A 20,152-nucleotide genomic window follows, 5' to 3' on the forward strand; every position below is an offset into this window, starting at 1 on the left:
ACCTCCTTGAAAAGTTCAATCAAGTTTGTTAGACATGATCTCCCCCTGACAAAGCCATGCTGACTATCCTTAATTAATCCCTGCCTCTCCAAGTGGAGATTAATCTTGTCTCAGAATTTTTTCCAATAGTTTCCCTGCCACTGATGCTAGACTCACCAGCCTGTACTTACCTGGTTTATCCCCGCTACCCATCTTGAATAATGGTAGCACATTCTCTGCCCTCCAGTCCTCTGGCACCTCTCCTGTGGCCACAGAGGATTTGAAAATTTGTGTCAGAGCCACTGCTACCTCCTCCCTTGCCTCACATAACAGCCCGAGATACATCTCATTTGGGCCTGGGGATTTATCCACTTTTAAGCCTGCTAAAAGTGCTAATACCTTCTCCCTTTCAATGCTAATTTGTTCAAGTATATCACAATCCCCCTCCTTGATCTCTACATCGTCCTCCTCCATAGTGAACACAGATGAAAAGTAATCATTTAAAACCTCACCTACGTCCTCCGGCTCCCCACACAGGTTGCCACTTTGGTCCCTAATGGGCCCTACTCTTTCCCTCGTTATCCTTTTGCCCTTAATATACTTATAAAACGCCTTGGGATTTTCCTTTATCTTGCCCGCCACTGTTTTTGATGCCCCCTCTTCGCTCTCCTAATTACTTTTTAAAATCATTTTAAGTGCTATCTAGCTTTCTCTTAAATACATTTATGCTATTTACCTCAACTACTTCTTGTGGTAGTATGTTCCACATTCTTAGCACTCTTCAGATAAAGAAATGTCTCATAAATCCAATAGAGAATTCAGTAGTACCTATCTTATATTTAGGACTCCTCCACTAGTGGAACCAAATTCTCTACATCTACCTATCAAACCCTTTTGTCACCCCTCAGCCTTCTCTTTTCTAGAGAAAAGAGTTCCAGCCTGCTCAGTCTTTCCTGATGAGTATATCCCCTCAGTTCTGTAAATACAAGTACACATAATTATATAAACAGAAAATGATTGATGCCTAGCTTATCTTAAGAAAACACTCACTGTTGATAAAGAACAGCATATAGTACAATGCCAACCAATAGCACTGCTCAGAGAACTGATATTTTCAGGTAAATTAGATTTAAAAACAAAGCTGCGAAGTCAAAATACAAATTATAAATAAGCTATTGGTTTCATGGAACAGTTAATTTGTTCTGGAACTGGGCAGTATAAACTATTAAAATTAACCTAATTTAGTACAAAAGATGAAAAATAAGCACCGAAGTGTTCCCATATTTGGTTCTAAGATAGTTGGCAAAACTGCAATTGCTATCAAGAATGCAATAATAACTCAGAGGCAGGTTCTCAGTAGGGGAGGGGTGACAGTAAGTGCAAAATCTAGATGAAGTTTTGGCACATTAGAATGTCTAATTTCAACATAGATACCTAGTTATCATACTAGTTCCGGTTTCGCATCTCCAATGTGCATCAGTGGCCATGATACACACCTTCATGATGTGATCTTAACTCGACTATTTAAAGGGCCAATTCAAGAATCGAACTTGGAGGAATTAAGAAGTTTTGATAGAGATGGCAATCGCACAAGATAGACATAGGACATTCAAAGTGCCACACTTTAATGAAGTCTCGCTTGATGTACTGCTGGAAACACAGATTGTCTTCGCCTGCAACAGGAACAACCTGCTGCTATCATGAAGGCGGTGTGGCTAGAGGAGGTTTGCAGGTGTACTGTGCCCATACCAGAATCAGGTGCAGGAAGCACTTTATTGACCTAACCGAATCCAACAGTTGCAGATTCACCTATATCCTGCAGCATGTACCCCAGCCCACCCCGACACCCCATGTTGTTGAGTACTCTATCACATCACTCTTAACAGCCACTTAAGTTTGAACAGCACCCTTTGTTCACCTTCTATGCACTTCCTCACCTCCCCATTTATCCATCCACCACTACCACTCACCCCAGCATTTGTGCTATGTGATGCTTCTGCCTGATAATCTCAGTCATACAATGCACTAGTTAGATTGGGTGAACACATGCCTTGCAGACACTCAAGTTTGTTCCTCCCCTGTTGCAGGATGAGTGAGGACAGAACACAAGGGAGAGGGAGAGCACCAGAGTTGGGTTGCCAGATAGTGCAGATGACATCAGAGCAAACAGCCATGGAGATCAGTGGCATACCTGCATCCCTGACCATCTGATATGGAGGGACTGGGACTTTGCAGCTGCCTGGTGATAGATGTGGGTTGGAGATATTTAATTCTAATACAAGACTCAGTTACATTGATTTCAGCAAAACCTCAATTATGTTCAGTAGGAACTTTTTTACATTGCCATTACTAATTTATATCCGTCTCTTCTCTCCTCCAGAGCTTTCATGTGTATAAATAAAGCAGTCCTTGGATTTAGTGGATGACAATTACTCAGGGGGACCGATTCTTTGAAGGTGCACGGTCACAGGACATTGGCTTACCTGGCACAGTGTAGATATGTGCACTTCATTAGGTCTTGCTGGAGATTTAGGTGGGGTCTCACACCGTGACTCAGATCACAAGTGGGCTCGAGCAGACAGTGGTGGCAGGGACAGCTGTGAAAAGCCCGCATTGAAGAGCGCACTCCTCTCCAAGGTCTGCTCAGCTTGACATAGACGCTGATCGCAGAGGGCCAATGAAAAGAATAACAGAGGGACAGGAGAAAATCTATGAGGTACTGGCTGTCCTGCCACATATGCTGTCCAAATTATCAGACAGGATGGAGGGGTCCAGCTCTAGCATTAGTGGATTGACTTAGCAAGCTATTGTGAGTATGTCTTCTTCCATGGATAGAGTGGTATCACTGTGGAATTTCAATCTCAACAATCAAATGAGACCATCCAGGCCATAACCATGGCCATGCAGACTTTGGAAGCCAACACGTCTGCCATCTTAAACAGGATGGCACATACCTCAGGCATGGCCTTACAAATGGTCACTGATTTGCACCAAGCTGCTCTCCGCAGAGAGGTGGGAGTGATGTGCCACTGACCCAGGAAAAGGGATGATGGCAAAAAGGGGGCATGAAAGTGGAAACGCCACTCACAGCGTTTCCACGTCTCACCCGCTGTTCCCCGTTCAACTAGTACCTGACATTTTGCCTCCTCTTCAGATGGCTGTCTGCCCTGGCACAGGTGCATTAGAGCAGTCGTTTGTGCTGCCCTTATGGGCTCCAACACCCAGAGGTCGTCAGCCAAGGGCAGCATAACAGTCAGAGCAGGTATATGAACAGCCTCTCTACCTCTGCTAAAGCCGTTGCATCATATAGGAGCGGTAGGCAAAGTTGTAGAAAAGCTTTGTAGTTCATGAAGGACATGTACCTGGGTGTTTGTGAAAATGTTATGTTACAAAATTTCTTTTAAAATCTAATCACCAGATTACATTAATTTGCAACTCTTTCCGATGGTGGCTATTCTTGCTTGCTAGGTGTCAACTCACCTGTTCAGTTGCTTCTTGATGAATGTGAAGCGATGAATTGATGGCGACCAATTGGTGGATGTACAATGAATGGGTGGTTGGTTGCAGAACTGCTTTGTACCTGTGGTGATGGTGGGGGGGGGGAACGATAGTTACTTTGATCCAGTGTGAGCGACTAACTGAAATCTTCAAGTTATTAGGGAATCCCTGGTATTTCGAACAGCAATCTGAGTGGGTTTGGCATTTAGCGCCTCATCTTCACCTTCCTCTCCCTTGGAATTTTCATCTGATAAGTATTCAGTGGCTTATTTCTCCACCACTTCTAGTTCTCGCTGCTGTCCATGTTGTACCTAGAGACCTTCGCTGGCGAGTACTGAAGGGTGTCTCCAGATCTGTCCAGGCATTTGAAATGCATCTTGAGCACACTGATGACTCCCTTGAATTACATAGCTGAATGTCATTGTCGTGCCCTTGTGAATTTGTTGGTGGGATTCTTCAGAGGTGTCTTCGTCAACGGTGAAGGGGGGTATCCTTGATGCCTAGGACTCACCTCGAAAGGGTATTCCCAAGCATGAATTGGACGTTGGATCAATAATGAATGAAAGCATCATGGCAGCTCCCAGTGCAGAGCTGTATGAACCTTATCTTGTGGTCACAAATCAGCTGACCATTGATGGAATGAAATGCCTTGCAGTTGACGGATAACCCTGATTAATCTGTACACCATAAGGTTGCCACGTATGTATCATCGATAGGATACCACACCCGTGGGTAGCCAACATGAAATCAAGTGACCGGTCATTCTGGTTATCGTCATCACAGGAGAAATTTACAAGCTGCCAGCCCTGGCAAACAATCCATCCATCATCTGCCATATGCATTTTCATGCAGTCAACTCAGTAACACTCTGGAAGCAACCTGGAAGGAACCAGAGGCAAAAACATTTGAGGGCCATTATCACTTTCACATCCAGTGTAATGGGTGGCCGCCAGATGTTATATTCCAGAACGCCAGTTCGTGAGGGATAGTATTGGAGCCAATCTTTATTTAGTCTAACATTTAATCACTGAGTGGAACATTACAAGCATACACCTCCTAACTCAACCACACCACAGTTTCAGTAAGTGTCTCTTTATATATGCTTAAGTGAAACTGCAATTAATGCCCTCCACCTGCATATAACGAACACAATTGATATACAATTAATATCGGGGAGCAGTACTTCCTGGAAGCTGTAGCTGTCTGTAAACACTTGACATAACAATCTCAGCCTCCAGAAGTAAGGCTCATCCAAGAGGTCAAGGAAGCTAGTGCCTCCTGTGACCTCGACCCTTCTGTTGCCCACCTGCACCCCTGCTGCTGTGGATGCTGACGGAACTTCAGACATGGAATACAATCTAAAGCAGCCATGGTGCTACTCATCCTGATATTGTATGCATGTGAAGACCTCCAAATTGTAGCAATAAGTCTGTCACAAGTACTGACAACAAACTGTTTCCCAGTGGGAACTGATAAAGCAGCTGTGAGGACTAAGCCTTTATTAATCTCGAGACTCCTGATCATTAGTTAGCCCCAAACCATTTTAATGGTGACTTTTCAAAGGGATATAAATAAGTTAAGTGAGTGGGCTGTGAGGTAATCCACTTTGGTACGAAGAATAAAAAGGCAGATTATTTAGATGGAGAAAGACTATAAAATACTGCCGTGCAGAGGGATCTGGGTGTTCTTGTGCATGAAACACAAAAGGTTAGCATGCAGGTGCAGCAAGTAATTAGGAAGGCAAATGGAATTTTGGCCTTTATTGCTAGGGGGTTAGAGTTTAAAAATAAGGAAGTTTTGTTCCAACTGTACAGGGTGTTGGTGAGGTTTAAGGAAGGATATACTAGCATTGGAGGCAGTTCAGAAAAGGTTCACGAGGCTAATTCCTGGGATGAAGGGGCTGTCTTATCAAGAACAGTTGAACAGATTAGGCCTCTATTCATTGGAGTTTAGAAGACTGAGAGGTGATCTTATAGAAACATAAGATTTTAAGGGGGCTTGACAGGGTAGATGTAGAGAAGATATTTCCACTAGTGGGGGAATCTCAAACTAGGGGACATTGTTACAGAATAAGGGGCACACATTTAAAACTGAAATGCAAAGGAATTTCTTCTCTCAGAGGGTGGTAAATCTCTGGAATTCTCTGCCTCAGAGCTGTGGAGTCTAGGTCACTAAATGTATTTAAGGAGGTGGTAGATAGATTTTTGAAATCGGAGTCGAGGGTTAGGCGGAGCAGAGGACTGTGACAGATCAGCCATGATCTTATTGAATGGCGGGGCGGGATTGAGGGGCTGAATGGCCTACTCCTGCTCCTATTTCTTATGTTCTTAGCAGATCCTGGGAAATCCATGCTGGAGCTGCTAAATTCACATCATGCTGAAAATGTCTTTTAAACTGCTGCATTTATCAGTAACCTGCCTCTCCAGAGGAGGTTACTTACATGCATTGAAATTGGCCTCTGTTAAAACTGGAAGTGGCCATCTTTGAAGAGGGTTAGGAGCGGGTTTCTGATTCCTGTTTTAATATACCCTGCTGCTGCATGCCTGCCCATCATATGGGGGGGGGGGGGGGTTCAAATTTAAATTTAAATCAAATAGTTGGTTTCATTTATTACAAATCAATCAGCTGCTTACTTCTCAAATTACAAAATGCACCTCTTTGGAATACAATTTTTTTCTGCTCAAATCTTTGCCTTCAACTATAAAAAAATTAATTTCAAATATAATTATATGAATAAAATTGCTTCAACTCCAGTTAGAGTTAAACTAAGGGTGGAGTATAATTACAAGAATAATTACTGTGGATCAATAGGTGACTATCAATACAATATCACAGAATTTGATAACAGAGGAGGACATCATTTAGCCACTATAGTTGCTATGTCATATCCTTCTATCATTATTACTGCTTCTAACTCTCCAATTTTATTTAGAAAATTGAGCGCACTTAATCCAGACTACATTTTTAACCATTGGTCCTTATTCCTTTTCCTGGTTTTCACAATTTTAAAAAACCCTTTGCCCTTGTTTTTATTTCTCATTATTGAATTTTCCCCTTTATCGTCCAATAGTATTTTCTCAAAATGAAATAGTTTCTATTCCAACAGTTTCATTAATCCTGCAGCTGTGCCTTGATCCTAATATTCCTTTTCTTATCCTGTCCAGCAGGGGGGCACAGGAAACAATTTGGAGATTGCTACCCCAGTGGCCATTTTTCAATACAGTTGCCAACTCTCAGCTCTTGGTCTGCATGATCTCAAATGTACCTATGTATAAATAACAGGCTCCATCACAGCACCCACTGTAATCTACAGAACAGCCATCATTTAACCCTGCAGGGATTTGCAATGATCTAATCCTCTTTCATATGGTCACTGTGCTGCTTGGAAAGATTACAGTAAAAAATAATGAACTTTCCATTGCTCCAATATTCCTACAATAAAGAGAGAGAAAAATTGTACTCCAGAGTAGCAACACTTTACTAGCAAGATGCCAATTCAATCTCGTTCAGTTTTATATGCTATATTGCAGATATACAGAAAAAAAATCAACTTTTTTTTCCAAACAATGTTGATTTTTCATTCTCTTTTTGTTTTCATGTCAGCTACTGATATAATCCCCACAATTTAAAACATCCATGTTTAAAACAGGCAGTAGCTTATATCATCCAAAGGGCAATAACGGTTATTCAGCTGCAGTCAATTTCAAAGTTGCTAGTTTTACTATTTAAGTATTCCATTTACTTCAGACAGACATTGCCGTATTAAGGGTCTCTGACAATCTAATGAATTGCAATCTTCCTTTTTCACTGATCATTGTGGAACTTAATTTCAATTAAACTCAGATTATATTAGGTGGACTCTGTGAATTACAGTATTTAAATCACACAAACATGCCCTCTATAAATGATGGGGACTGTAATGACATTTAGTAAACTGGCTCGAAAGAGCGTAGAGAGCTCGATTGTACAGAGCGGCTAAAACGACACAGTAATCACAGCATCGTGGGTTAATGACCATCCCTACTGCTACTAATTCTGCTCCCTGCGAATCAGGCTCTCTAAACCTTCCAATGAGGTCATCACTCCTTACTACTTATTGTAATTTACTGGTTAATAGCTAGGATTCAAATCAGACCATCTCAACTAAGTCTGATGAAGGATCTCTATCCAAAATTTGGACTTTCTTCCATATTGATATATATGCTATGTATCTTCAGCATTGTGTTTTTATTTTAGATTCACAGCCATTTTTTCTTTCTCAGTTGAACGAACATGGCTTAAAGCATTCTTCTTGACAGCCCTTTGAAACCAAATGCTTAAATGAAGGTAGCTAAGTATCAACAGCAATCAATCGCTAAGGAAATGCAAAATTTTAGTTTGGACAGTGGATTTTAAAGTGCACAAATGAAAATTATAGCTGTATATTTCAACTAGGACCCTGAGCTCCCAACAGTGAATTACCTTACCATGAGCTCGGAGCAGTGCCTCTGCAGTAAAAAGCGGGGCTTGAAGCATATCTGCAGTTTCCACTATCAGCATATCCTTGAGCTTCCTCAGGTCCTGTGGCCTTAGGCCCTCATATGGCTTCAGAGTGGAAGAAAATACCAAAATATATTAATTGGATAAAGTCTTGTAGATTGAAACTGAAACTCTGCCAATCACATCTTTTACCTAAAATCTATAGTTACGAAGTTGATTATAAACATTTTGGTTACTTACATAAAACTCCTGCCTCTCCCCAAACGCTGAAACTAATATGATAAATAATTCATAATAATGCAGGAACTAACATTTCAGAATGCTAAAACAAGGCAACAGTTTCAAATTGAACAATGATTGTATCTCCATTAATGGAAATTAGCTACTATTTTCTCTACCTTCAAGACTTAGCTGATTTGCTCACAATTTCAAACATCTACTGTGGCATCAAGCGACAGAATATCAATGATCAAATAATCCACTAACAGTACAGAAAACAAACGTTTAATTTGGTTGAAGATATATTTCCTCATCTTAGCAGCAGGCTACAGCAGTAACATTTTTATCCAATTAATTTGTCACCTTGCACGAGGAGAAGCTCATTTCAATGGAATTTTCTCAGTATCAATAGCACAAATAGTTCTAGTCAAACTGGCTGAAAGGGAAATTTTTGTTAGAAATTGAAACATTTGTCAGGCTGAATGATTGCCATCAAAGGGCATTCTTATACTGTGAAACCCCTATACAGCAATATGGGTTGGTAGATTAGTGTTATGCTGCGGGTTTCTGCATCTTTCCCTATTTGGGACAATGGACACAAATAAGCAAAGCTCAAATCACTGGCATCTAAACGCTAGTTAACTTTTATTTAAGGAAACACCTCATAGAATAGATGATCTCTACATGTGCAGCTAAAAGAACACAGAAGAATCACAGGAATTGCAAGATTTTGGCAGATTGCAGTTTGGGATCAATTTTTGGCATTACAAGGTGCATTAGAAACAGAAATTGGAACTCAAATGATAACTGAAAATATAGTTAGAGATTGATTTTTGAGGAAGCTTCTGAAAATGGGGAGATGCAGTAAAGTAAACAAGAATTTACAGAAAAGTGTGAGTATTTGGAACTTTACACTGAGGATGGGGACATGGATGAAGTCTGTGAAAACAAGGGTGATGGATGAGTGTAATTTCTTGCTTGATAGGGAGAATTCTGCCGCCCCGAGCAGAACAATAGTTCTTTGTCGGGTGAAGCTCAGTGTTGACTAAGATTGTGTCAGAGAAGTGGATCCTAGAGATGATGAAGGCACGGCTGAACATTTCAGCAACAGTGTGCTAAGGTAAAAACAGGTGGGCAATAATATGGAAACAGAAGCAAGCAGTCTGGGTGATCAAAGAAACAGTGGAGCTGCAAGAGGTGACTGCAGACCTGGAAGATAGTTTCATGGACTTAATGGTCAATGAGATTGAGACCCTTTTTTCAACTGCCTCCACTTCCCCCGCCCCACGGCAAACCTCCCCCAGACTCCCTCTTGCCCTAGTCCTGACTACAAATAACTCTCCTGCTTCTTTCACACCATCCCCATGACCTCTCCGAGCTCACCTCAACCTTTAATCATTCCCACTAAACTGCCAACCATCTATCTGAACCATCTGGCCCACATCAACACAACACAATATCCTCACTGACCGATGTTGACTTCTGGTCCTCCCAATACCACAAATGTAAAATTCTTATACTTGCATTTAAGTCCTTTGATGGTCTTGCCACCCCCACCCCCCCCACACCACAAGCTCTGTAACCTCTTCTGGTCCGACCACGTCCACAAAGAAATCTGTTGTTCTGCCCTATAGCGTAATCCCATCACTTTTTCCCCCATTATTGGCAGATTTCAGTCATTTAGGCTCTCCATTTGAATTCCTTCCATTCTCCATTCTCATTCTCCTTTTAAACCAACTCTTCAACCAAACCTATCACCCCTAAATCATCTTTGGTCCAGAGTTGATTTGTTGTTGGTGGCTGAACAAATCTCCATTTTGTTTCAGCCTAATTGAAAACAAACCTGAATGGAATATCTATCTTGAGATTGCAACTGAATGAAACTCATTTATTCAGAGCTACAAATGCCAAAACAGTTTGAAAAAAAATTTAAAATTTAACCTCTTTTCTGTCCACAGCCGCATACTCTGCTTCCACTTCTTCAGCTTCAGGATCTCGTGAAAATACCATCCGTGACTCAAGATTAAGTGCAAGATCCTTGTGATGCTGTTTCTCCGCACAGTCGCAGGGAGTGTCTCTGTTTTCGTTTTCTGCAAACAGGTCTGCATCATACTTAACTAAAAGCTGAAATCAAGGATAAATATAAAGCTAAATCTTTTTGCCCAAGTTTTAATATGGTTAGCATATCCAAACCATGCAAATGCAACTAATATCGGTAGTATTTTAAGTGAATCTCAATAAAACAGCTGGATTAGTGGTAAAATATGTTAGTACATCTGCATAACATCTAGTTTACAGTAGGTTATCTATATTTCAACCAGCAAACCATTTGTTCATTTGTTTTTAGCCTCATTGGCAAGTGCTGAAATTTATGTTGTTCGCCTTTTGAATCAATTTCACCAATTATCTGATGCAGATGAAAAAAGGGAAAGAAAGAGTGGGGGAAATTAAAGAAAATGAGCAAAGCAGGAGCATGAGGACGATATGGAGAAAGAGACTTGAATGTGGCGGGGGCAAGAACAGGAGAGCAGAGAGACGGTCATGAGTGGGATGGGGAGAGGGCTAAACAAAGCGAGAAAATATGAGTTGTTTATAAAAATATTTTTAAAAATGACATTGCAATTGTTATGAAGTTCCATTTAAATAGGAACTTGTACTAAATTATAGTACATTTGTCAGCTTATACTGGATTTGTTCAATTTTTTTCATTCGTTCACGAGATGTGGACGTCACTGGCAAGGCCAGCATTTATTGCCCATCACTAAATTGCCCTCGAGGTGGTGGTAGTGAGCCACCTTCTTGAACTGCAATCGTCTGCGTTGGGTAGGCACTCCTGGAGGTGCTGTTAGGGAGGGAGTTCCAGAACTTTGACCCAGGAATGATGAAAGAACAGTGATATATTTCCAAGTTAGGATGGCATATGACTGAGGGGAAACTTGCAGGTGGTGGTGCTCCCATGCGCTTACTGCCTTAGTTCTTCTAAATATTAGAGGTCACAGGGTTGGAAGGTGCTGTTGAAGGAGCTTTGGGGAGTCGCTGCAGTGCATCTTGTAAATGATGCACACTGTTGCCATAGCGCATCAATGATGGAGGGGTGTATGTTTAAGTTGGTGAATGGATAGGCTGCCAATCAGGCTTTGGGGAATCAGGAGTTGAGTTACTTGCCACAAAATACCCAGTTTCTGACCAGCTCTTGTAGCCAAAGTATTTATTTGGTCCAATTCAGTTTTTGGTCAATGGCGACACCCTGGAAGTTGATGGTGGGGGTTTCAGCAATAGTAATGCCATTGAAAGTCAAGTGGTGGTGGGTAGACTCTTGGAGATAGTCATTGTCTAGCACTCGTGTGGTAGAGGCCTGCTACCCGACCTGAACCCAACATGTGTTGGTTTGAGGTCGGGTTGGGCCGGGCACGCAGGGCCAGTGCTGTGCCGGTACGTATTAAAAATATTTTTTAAAAAAAACTTACCTGAGCTGGGAGTCTGCGCAGTGAACGAGTGATGTCACTATGACATCATCATACATGCTTGGCAGCTTCGTGGAGGTTCTGAGTCGGGAGGCAAGTACACGGATGGCCGGGTCGGGTTCAGTTCGGTTCCACGGTGGTTCGGTTGGGTTCGTTTTCCCGACCTAAAGTAGACCTCTATTGTGTGGCACAAATGTTGCTTGCCACTCATCAGCCAAAGCCTGAATGTTGTCCAGGTCTTGTTGCATGTGGGGACAGACTGTTTCATTATCAGAGCAGTTGTGAATAGAACACTCTGAAATCATCAAGAACATCCCCACTTCTGACATTATTTAGATGGGAAGATTATTGATGAAGCAGCTGAAGATGTTTGGGCAGAGGATACTGCCCCGATGTCTGGGAGCTGGGATGATTGGCCTCCAACAACCATAACCATCTTCCTTTGTGCTGGGTATGACTCTAACCAGTGGAGAGTTTTCCCCCCGATTCCCATTGACTTGAGTTTGGCTAGGACTCTTCAACACAACGCTTGGTCAAATGCTGCCTTGATGTCAAAGGCAGTCACTGTCAACTCACCTGTGAAATTCAGCTCTTTTGTCCATGTTTGAGCCAAGGCTGTAATGAATTCTGGAGCTGAGTGGGCCTAATGGAACACAAACTGAGCATTGTTGAGTAGTTATTAGTGAGTGTCAGGTACGGCTAGTTCTGGAGCACAAATCTTCAGCGCTACAGCCGGGATGTTTTCAGTGCCTACAGCCTTCACTATATTCCGTGTGTTCAGTTGTTTCTTGATATCACATGGAGTGAATCAAATAGGAAGATGACGCGGCTGACCTCAAGAGGAAGCAAGAGATGCATCATTCACTTGGCACCTCTGGTTGAAGGTAGTTGCAATTGCTTCTGCCTGGTCTTTTGCACTCACATGCCAGGTGCCAACATCATTGAGGATGGGTTTGTTCTTACAGCCTCCTACTTTCATTATTGAATTGTACATCCTATTCACAACTGGATGCAGCCAAACTGCAGAGCTTTGATCTAATCTGTAGATTATGGGATTGCTTCGCTGTCCTATAGCATGCTGCTGCCGCCTCTATTTAGCATGGATGCAGCTCTGTGTTGTACCTTCACCATGTTGGCACCTCATTTTTAGCTACGCCTGGTGCTGCTCCTGGCATACTCTTCTCATTGAACCAGGGTTGATCCCCTGGCTTGATGGTGATGATAGAGTGAGGGATATGCTAGACCATGAGCTTATAGACTGTGGTGGAATACAATTCTGTTGCTACTGATGGCCCACAACTCATAGATGTCCAGTTTTGAGCTGCTAGATCCGTTCTCAATCTATTCCATTTAGCACATTGGTGCTGCTACACAACATGATGCAATGTGTCCTCGATGTGAAGATACATCTTTGTCTTCAAGAGGACTGTGCAGCAACATACTCTAACTTTTTTTTTTGGAGTGCACGGGCAATTTGTTAAAGTGCATGGTCCCTTAAAATCTTTTTCCTGCACGCACAGCATGGGCCAACTTGTCTGCAGTCTGCGTAGGAGCTTTGAGTTGCTGTGCAACTCATGTTAAATGGAACATTGTTGTGCAGTGGTCATTCCTACCACGACTGTCATACCATCATGGATTGATGCATTTGTGATAGGTAGATTGGCGATGACAAGGCCAAATAGGTTTTTCCCCTGGTGTTGGAAGTCTCACCATCTGCCATAGACCCAGTCTGCCAGTTATGTCCTTCAGAACTCTGGCAGTTTGGTCAGTAGCAATATTCACTCTAACTGCTGTATGTGGCTAGTTTGTTGCACTATGCAGTCCCTTTAAGATTGACACATGGTCGCGCATGTGCGTGTCGTAAAGGGAACGTTGTTTGTGCGCAGCCCATTTGTTCCCAGCACAGCACATTCCAGATTGCTGCATGGTCACACAGCTAAGCTGAAACATTTGTTAGTAGTGCTGCTACAGAGTCAATCTAGGTGATTGATATTGACATCCTCCACCCAGAATATATTCTGTACCCTTGATACCCTCAGTGCTTCTTCCAAGTGATGTTGAACATGGAGGAGCACCGAATCATCAGCTGACTGAGTGCAGTACGTACTAATCAACAGGCGATTTCTTTGTCCATCTTTGACCTAATACCATGAGATTTTATGGGGTCCAGAGTCAATGTAACGACTCTGAGGGCCACTCCCTTCTGACTGTATACCACTGTACTACCACCTCTGGTGAGTCTGTCCTGCTGGTGGGACAGGACATACCCAGGGATGGAGATGGAAGAGTCTGGGACATTGGCTGAAAGCCGATTCTGTATTTCAGGCTATTGCTTGACTAGTCTGTAGGACAGCTGTGCTAATATTAGCCCCAGATGTTAGTGAGGAGGTTTTTGTAGGCTTGTCTAGGCTGGACGTGCCTCTGTCATATCCAGAGGCTAGGTCCAAGCTTGGTGGTCCATCTAGTTTTATTCAAGACTTTATCGACACAGTTTGATACACCCGAGTGGTTTGCTAGGCCATTTCAGAGGCCAGTTAAGAGTCAACCAAATTGCTGTGGGTCTGGAGTCACATATAGACCAGACAGGGTAAGAGTAGCAGATTTCCTTTCTAAAGTATATTCGTGAACCAGATGTGTTATGACAATCCAGTAGCTTCATGGCCACCATTACTGACATTAGCTGTTTTATTCCAGATTTATTTAGTTAACTGAATTTAAATTCCCCAGCTGCTGTGGTAGGATTTGAACTCATGTCTCTGGTTTTGTGAAAGGGAAATCACGTTTAACCAATTTATTGGCGTCCTCTGAAGAATTAATATGTACTGTGGATAAAGGGGGAACCAGTGGATGGACTGTACTTGGATTTCCAGAAGGCAGTTGATAAGGTGCCACATCAAAGGTTATTGCAGAAAATAAAAGCTCATGGTGTAGGGGGTAACATATTGGCATGAATAGAAGATTGGCTAGCTAACAGGAAACCGAGAGTAGGCATAAATGGGTCATTTTCTGGATGGCAAGATGTAACGAGTGGTGCACCACAGGAATCATTGCTGGGGCCTCAACTTTTTACAATTTATATAAATGACTTGGCTGAAGGGACCGAAGGTATGGTTGCTAAATTTGCTAATGACACAAAGACAGGTACAAAAGTAAGTTGTGAAGAGGGCATAAGGAGGCTACAAAGGAATATAGATAGATTAAGTGAGTGGGCAAAGATCTGGCAAATGGAGTATAATGTGAGAAAATGTGAAATTGTCCACTTTGGCAGGAAGAATGAAAAAGAAGCATATTATCTAAATGGTGAGATATTGCAGAGCTCTGAGATGCAGAGGCATCTGGGTATCAGAGTGCATGAATTGCAAAAGGTTAGTATGCAGATACAGCAAGCAATTAGGAAAGCTAACAGAATGTTATTAATTGTGAGGGGAACTGAACACAAAAGTAGGGAGGTTATGCTTCAGCTGTATAGGGCATTGGTGAGACCATATCTGTAGCACTGTGTACAATATTGGTCTCCTCATTTAAAGATGTAAATGCATTGGAAGCAGTTTAGAGAAGGTTTACTGGACTAATACCTGGAATGGGCAGGTTGTCTTATGAGGAAAGGTTGGACAGGCTAGGCTTGTATCCGCTGGAGTTAAGAGTAAGAGGCAACTTGATTGAAACATACAAGATCCTGAGGGATCTTGACAGGGAGGATATGGAAAGGATGTTTTCTCTTGTGGGAGAATCTAGAACTAGGGGTCACAGTTTAAAAATAAGGGGTCGCTCATTTAAGACAGATGAGGAGACATTTTTTCTCTCAGAGGGTCGTGGGTCTTTGGAACTCTGCTTCCACAGCCTTTTGAGGAAGAGTCTTTGAATATTTTTAAGGCAGAGATAGATAGATTCTTGATAAGCAAGGGGGTGAAAGGTTATTGGGGGGAGGCGGGAGTCGAGGTTACAATCAGATCAGCCATGATCTTATTGAATGGTGGAGCAGGTTTGAGAGGCCGAGTGGCCTACTTCTGCTCCTAATTCGTATGTTTGTATGTATGCACATATTAGTCTAGTCGTCTGGATTACTAGCCTGGTAACATAACCACTATTTACCAGAACATTTCCAAGTTTGAAGCAAAGTTGCGTGAAATACTATTCCTTTCCACTGCTTTTTTGGTATCATGAGTACTAAAGTTGCTCAGAGTGAACGTGAAGCAATACCCAGGAAATAAGAAACACATGTAACACCGTTTCCCTGTTATGAGGAAATACAAAATAGTAATTTGAAAAACTGGGGCTGTTTTTGCTCGAACAGAGAAGATCATGGGGTAATTTGAAAGAAGTTGGAAGGATGGCTTACAGTATATAGAAACAGACTGTTACGACCTCAGTGAGATTGTTAACATGAAAAGTATGAGATACGAATCCCAAGACCAATTTTAAGAATTACAAAAGATTGCACGTTTTAAAGACTTTTATTATAACTGAACAGAAATCCCCAACTAACTGAATAGCACTTTGTAAGTAGCTGATACCCCAAATTACAAAGGTTTTTTAACTTATTAAAATACTTGGAAAATATCTCATATCACTTATACATTAAACAGTCCTTTTTGGTGGCAAAATCCTTTGTTGTTATAAGTTCCAAACTCCTCCCAGTTGCAATGGGTTGGATCTCCCAAACCATTTCAAAAATCAATGTTCTCTTCGCTCACTTCTCCGAGCACTTCCGACTTGGATGTTCATGAATAAGGCATTCCGTGGTGATCCTGGTCTTCTACTTCTCATTTTTCAACTTTCAAAACAGGTTCAAGTCTTTGCAGCCTTTTACTATAACAGGCTTCTAAGAGCAGGCGTGTCCCCTCCCTCTCTCTTTAGCCCGCAACCGCTGATTTCTTCTCTTCTTACGGCCTGCCTGCCTTCAGAAAGTCTGAATTTCATCTGGACTCAGAAGTCAATAGCTTATTGTACTGCTCCAAAAATGCAGAATGCAGAAGCCTGTTTCACAAAGCTACCTGGGCCTTTCCATTGTTCCCAGGTGCTAACAGCTGCCTGGTATATTTACATCTTCTGAATTACTGATAACTTGTTATATAACCTGGAAGCATGGGAGGGCGAAATCCATTTTTTTTAGCTGTTAATCTTGCAGTCTCTTTTTTTTGTTTTAGAAGAAAGTCTTCGATTTGTGTTCTCTGTTGTCCTGGTAACTTTGTGCAGAGTGGAGGTGAGGTCACCTGACCTTCCAGACTCCATCTTGAACTTTTTAAAAATAATAATTTTTAAAACAATCATGTTACAAGGTCCAGTGTTCACAACACAGACCGTTTCCGGAGATTAAGTGTCTAGACTGCAAGAGATTCAGGACAGAGAGCAGGATTTATTTTTTTTTTAAAAACAGAAGAATTGGTGATTGAAGAAGATGCATCTCAGCATTTATGCATATGCTAGATAGGCACTTGATGGAAAAGGGAATAGATGACCAGGGCAGGCATATGGGATTGGGATGAATGCTCATGTGGAGGATAAATACCAGCAAGGACTGGTTGGGCTGAAAAGCTCGTTTCTTTAACAATTTTTATGCCACCTCTGTAATCCTCCAAATACAACAGATGTCCATGCATCAGTCACACAGAAAATTTGTATAGAGGCCAATTTAAAAGTTGCTATGTATATACACTACTGGCAGCTTCTGCTTTCCCATATATTATTTAAGTCAATATGACCTTTAGAGAATCGAACTGAGATTAGTTAATAGAGATTCAACACAGGTGTCCTTCATCTTTAGAGTGTGGGTTCAAATCCACCCTAGAATGCTCTCTGCTGGCTATAAAGGGCTTAAGTAAACAGAGTTTGATAAAACTCAACCTCCTTCAGTGTAACACTAAATTTGTAGAAAAGCTCATAAGCACATCTGATGTGGAAAATGAAAAAGCACATGGGTGCTTTTTTGGTTACAGTTAGCACATATTGGAAAAGTGTAGAGTGAGCTCTACTCAATATTTGGTCAAGTTATATTGAACCTAGTGCTGTTAGAAGCTAATTTTTTATTTATTTATTTGAGTTATAAAGTTAGATCAGTTGTGAAACATTTTATTCACCAACAAACAATTATACCTTAATTTTTCTTCATGAGAATGTTTACTGGCTGAAGTATGTCATCACATCCCTGGCTTGTGCCTTGGAGATGGTGAAAAGGCTTTGGGGAGTCAGGTGGTGAGAATTTCCAGCCTCTGACCTGCTCTTGTAGCCACAGTATTTATTTGGCTGGTCCAGTTACGTTTCTTGTCAATGGTGACCCCCCCCCAGGATGCGGATGGCGAGGAGTGAGCAATGGTAATGCTGCTGAATGTCAAGAGGAGACGCTCTCTTGTTGGAGATGGTCATTGCTTGGCACTTGTGTGGCATGAATGTTACTTGCCGCATATTATCCCAAGCATCAATGTTGTTTAGATCTTTCTACATGAGGGCACAGTGATCCATTATCTGACGAATTACAAATGGAACTCAACATTGTGCAATCAGTGATCATCTGACTTCTGACTTTACGAAAGAAGGAAAGTCATTAATGAAGCAGCTGAAGATGGTTGGGCCTAGAACACTCCCTGAGGAGCTCCTGCAGTAATGTGCTAGGACTGAGGTAACTGGCCTCCAACAACCATAACCATCTTCCTTTGTGCTAGGTATGACTCCAGCCTGTGGAGACTTATTCCCCCTGATTCCCATTGACTTCAATTTTATTAGTGCTCCTTGATACCACACAGGGCAGCCACTGAAACAGATGAAAAGATAGTGACTAGATTTTACAGCACACTGCAAATGACAAAAGCTTCAATTATGCTTCCATGTCTTGTTAGATTCACTTCAATTTCCAAGTAATTTTGTTTTTGGAAGATGTGTAGAGATGCTCCTCTTTTCCCTTCATGCAAGCTGGTTTCAGCAGGCCACATACCTTACAAAGCTAGCAAAGTACTTGGGCAACCATCTCTTAGGTCTTTGCTTCCCAAAGCAGCAGCTGAAAGTCATGCAACTGTGCTAAAGAGCTGTGATAAGTCTGAGATTTGTTCTTCTTTCTAAATGCAGATATTTGCCATTTGTTTGCCACCTTTTGCAGTAGTATGGTGAAGATCACAACCCTACAAAGTGTGAGAATTGAATCTATGTTCCCCTACATTTTTGTGCCACCTTTGGCAGTAAAATGCACTGTTGTATTTGCCATGTTTAAACAGTCAACAAAACTTGAAAACAATCATGTTGAGTAAAAAAAAATCATCTGCACAATATAAATGTAATTGTCAGCATACATTTGTGATCACTATGATTTTTCTGCAAATTTTCCTAATGCCACATTTCTAAAATAAATGGTTAAATTTGAAAACTGAAATAACGGTTTGTTAAATTGATTGATTTGACCATTTTACAAACTAGGAAAAAAATAGCATATATAATTCTAGAACAGCCATATAATCTCCTGCTTTACATAAGGCAAATAACTAGTATTGGTATACAAACTAGAAAACATCTAAAGCCAATGGCAACCAGAAAGCAATTACCTCTACACATGTTTTCATCCCTGAGGCAGCAGCATAGTGCAAAGGTGTGAACTTTTTGTTATCAGTGGCATTGCTTTCAGCCTTCTCAAACTCGCCTTGATCCAGTCTTGCTCCCTTCCACTTGAGAATCAACTGTAGACATTCAGCTCTCTTGCCATCATCTTCATTGGGTCGTGCAAGGCGGGGCTGCAGGGCTGCTTCAGGTAGCATGATATGCGGTCCCATACATAACAAATGCAAAGCAGTCTCATTATGCACATTCCGCTTGTTTGGATTCCCATCTTTGTTAAAAAGGAAGATTCTGTTTGGCAGAAGAAAACGGATTTTAAACACTAAGTAAACGATCATGGAGACATATCATTTCTGTTACCCAATTTATCAATAGCTTCGGTCAAACCCACTTTTGTGCTGTATAGTATAACATGTAGCTACTGTACATAGTGAAGTGCAGGGATAGAAAGTTTCACAATTAGCTCCAGAAACATCATTTTTACCTCATTAAAGCTTCAAAATAATCTCCAATTCTTAGGTTCTTTCTCTACTGCTCTACTTGATCCTTTGGCAAAGAGCTGTAATAACTCATCGTCAACAAAAATGAGATTCTATGCCATTTTAGGACTATCCCTCTAGTTAAATTTCACATTTTAGTGCACAGAACAATCTTGCTGGGTGAATACCAATCATGGTATATCAAACTTGTTAAATAAGTTAAAAATTAAAAAGAAAACAAAGGCCCAGGTTCCATAACCAGCGGTGAAATGACGGCACTCACTGCTGACCTTGAAGAAAACGGCCCACAAATGTCCAGCAACCGCTATGGCGTGGATTTCCTCTTTCCCATCCATTTGAATCTGGTGCCAAATCAAGGGGATTGTCAGGCATCCAGCAATAGTCATGTCAACAAACAAGGATAGCAGCCAATCAAATTGAAGTATTCTCACTAACAGCAAACCAAGAAGTAAAATGCACTGATCATCCTTCACT

The 20,152-nt window shown here is 41.5% G+C and overlaps 1 protein-coding gene across 4 annotated transcripts in view; it reads right to left on the minus strand.

Moving 5' to 3' along the window:
- ankib1a (ankyrin repeat and IBR domain containing 1a) overlaps positions 1–20,152 on the minus strand; it is a 166,867-nt gene that overhangs the window by 94,344 nt on the left and 52,371 nt on the right. For all 4 annotated transcript variants that reach the window (XM_068012310.1, XM_068012293.1, XM_068012303.1 and 1 more), the window contains exons 3-5: positions 19,169–19,469; positions 10,117–10,299; positions 7,944–8,061 (exon numbers count right to left, since the gene is read on the minus strand). In XM_068012310.1, coding sequence (XP_067868411.1) covers positions 7,944–8,061; positions 10,117–10,299; positions 19,169–19,469 — 602 coding nt within the window. The remainder of the gene's footprint in view (positions 1–7,943; positions 8,062–10,116; positions 10,300–19,168; positions 19,470–20,152) is intronic.

The sequence above is a fragment of the Heterodontus francisci genome, chromosome 2, assembly GCF_036365525.1.
Source record: "Heterodontus francisci isolate sHetFra1 chromosome 2, sHetFra1.hap1, whole genome shotgun sequence".
NCBI lineage: Eukaryota > Metazoa > Chordata > Chondrichthyes > Heterodontiformes > Heterodontidae > Heterodontus > Heterodontus francisci.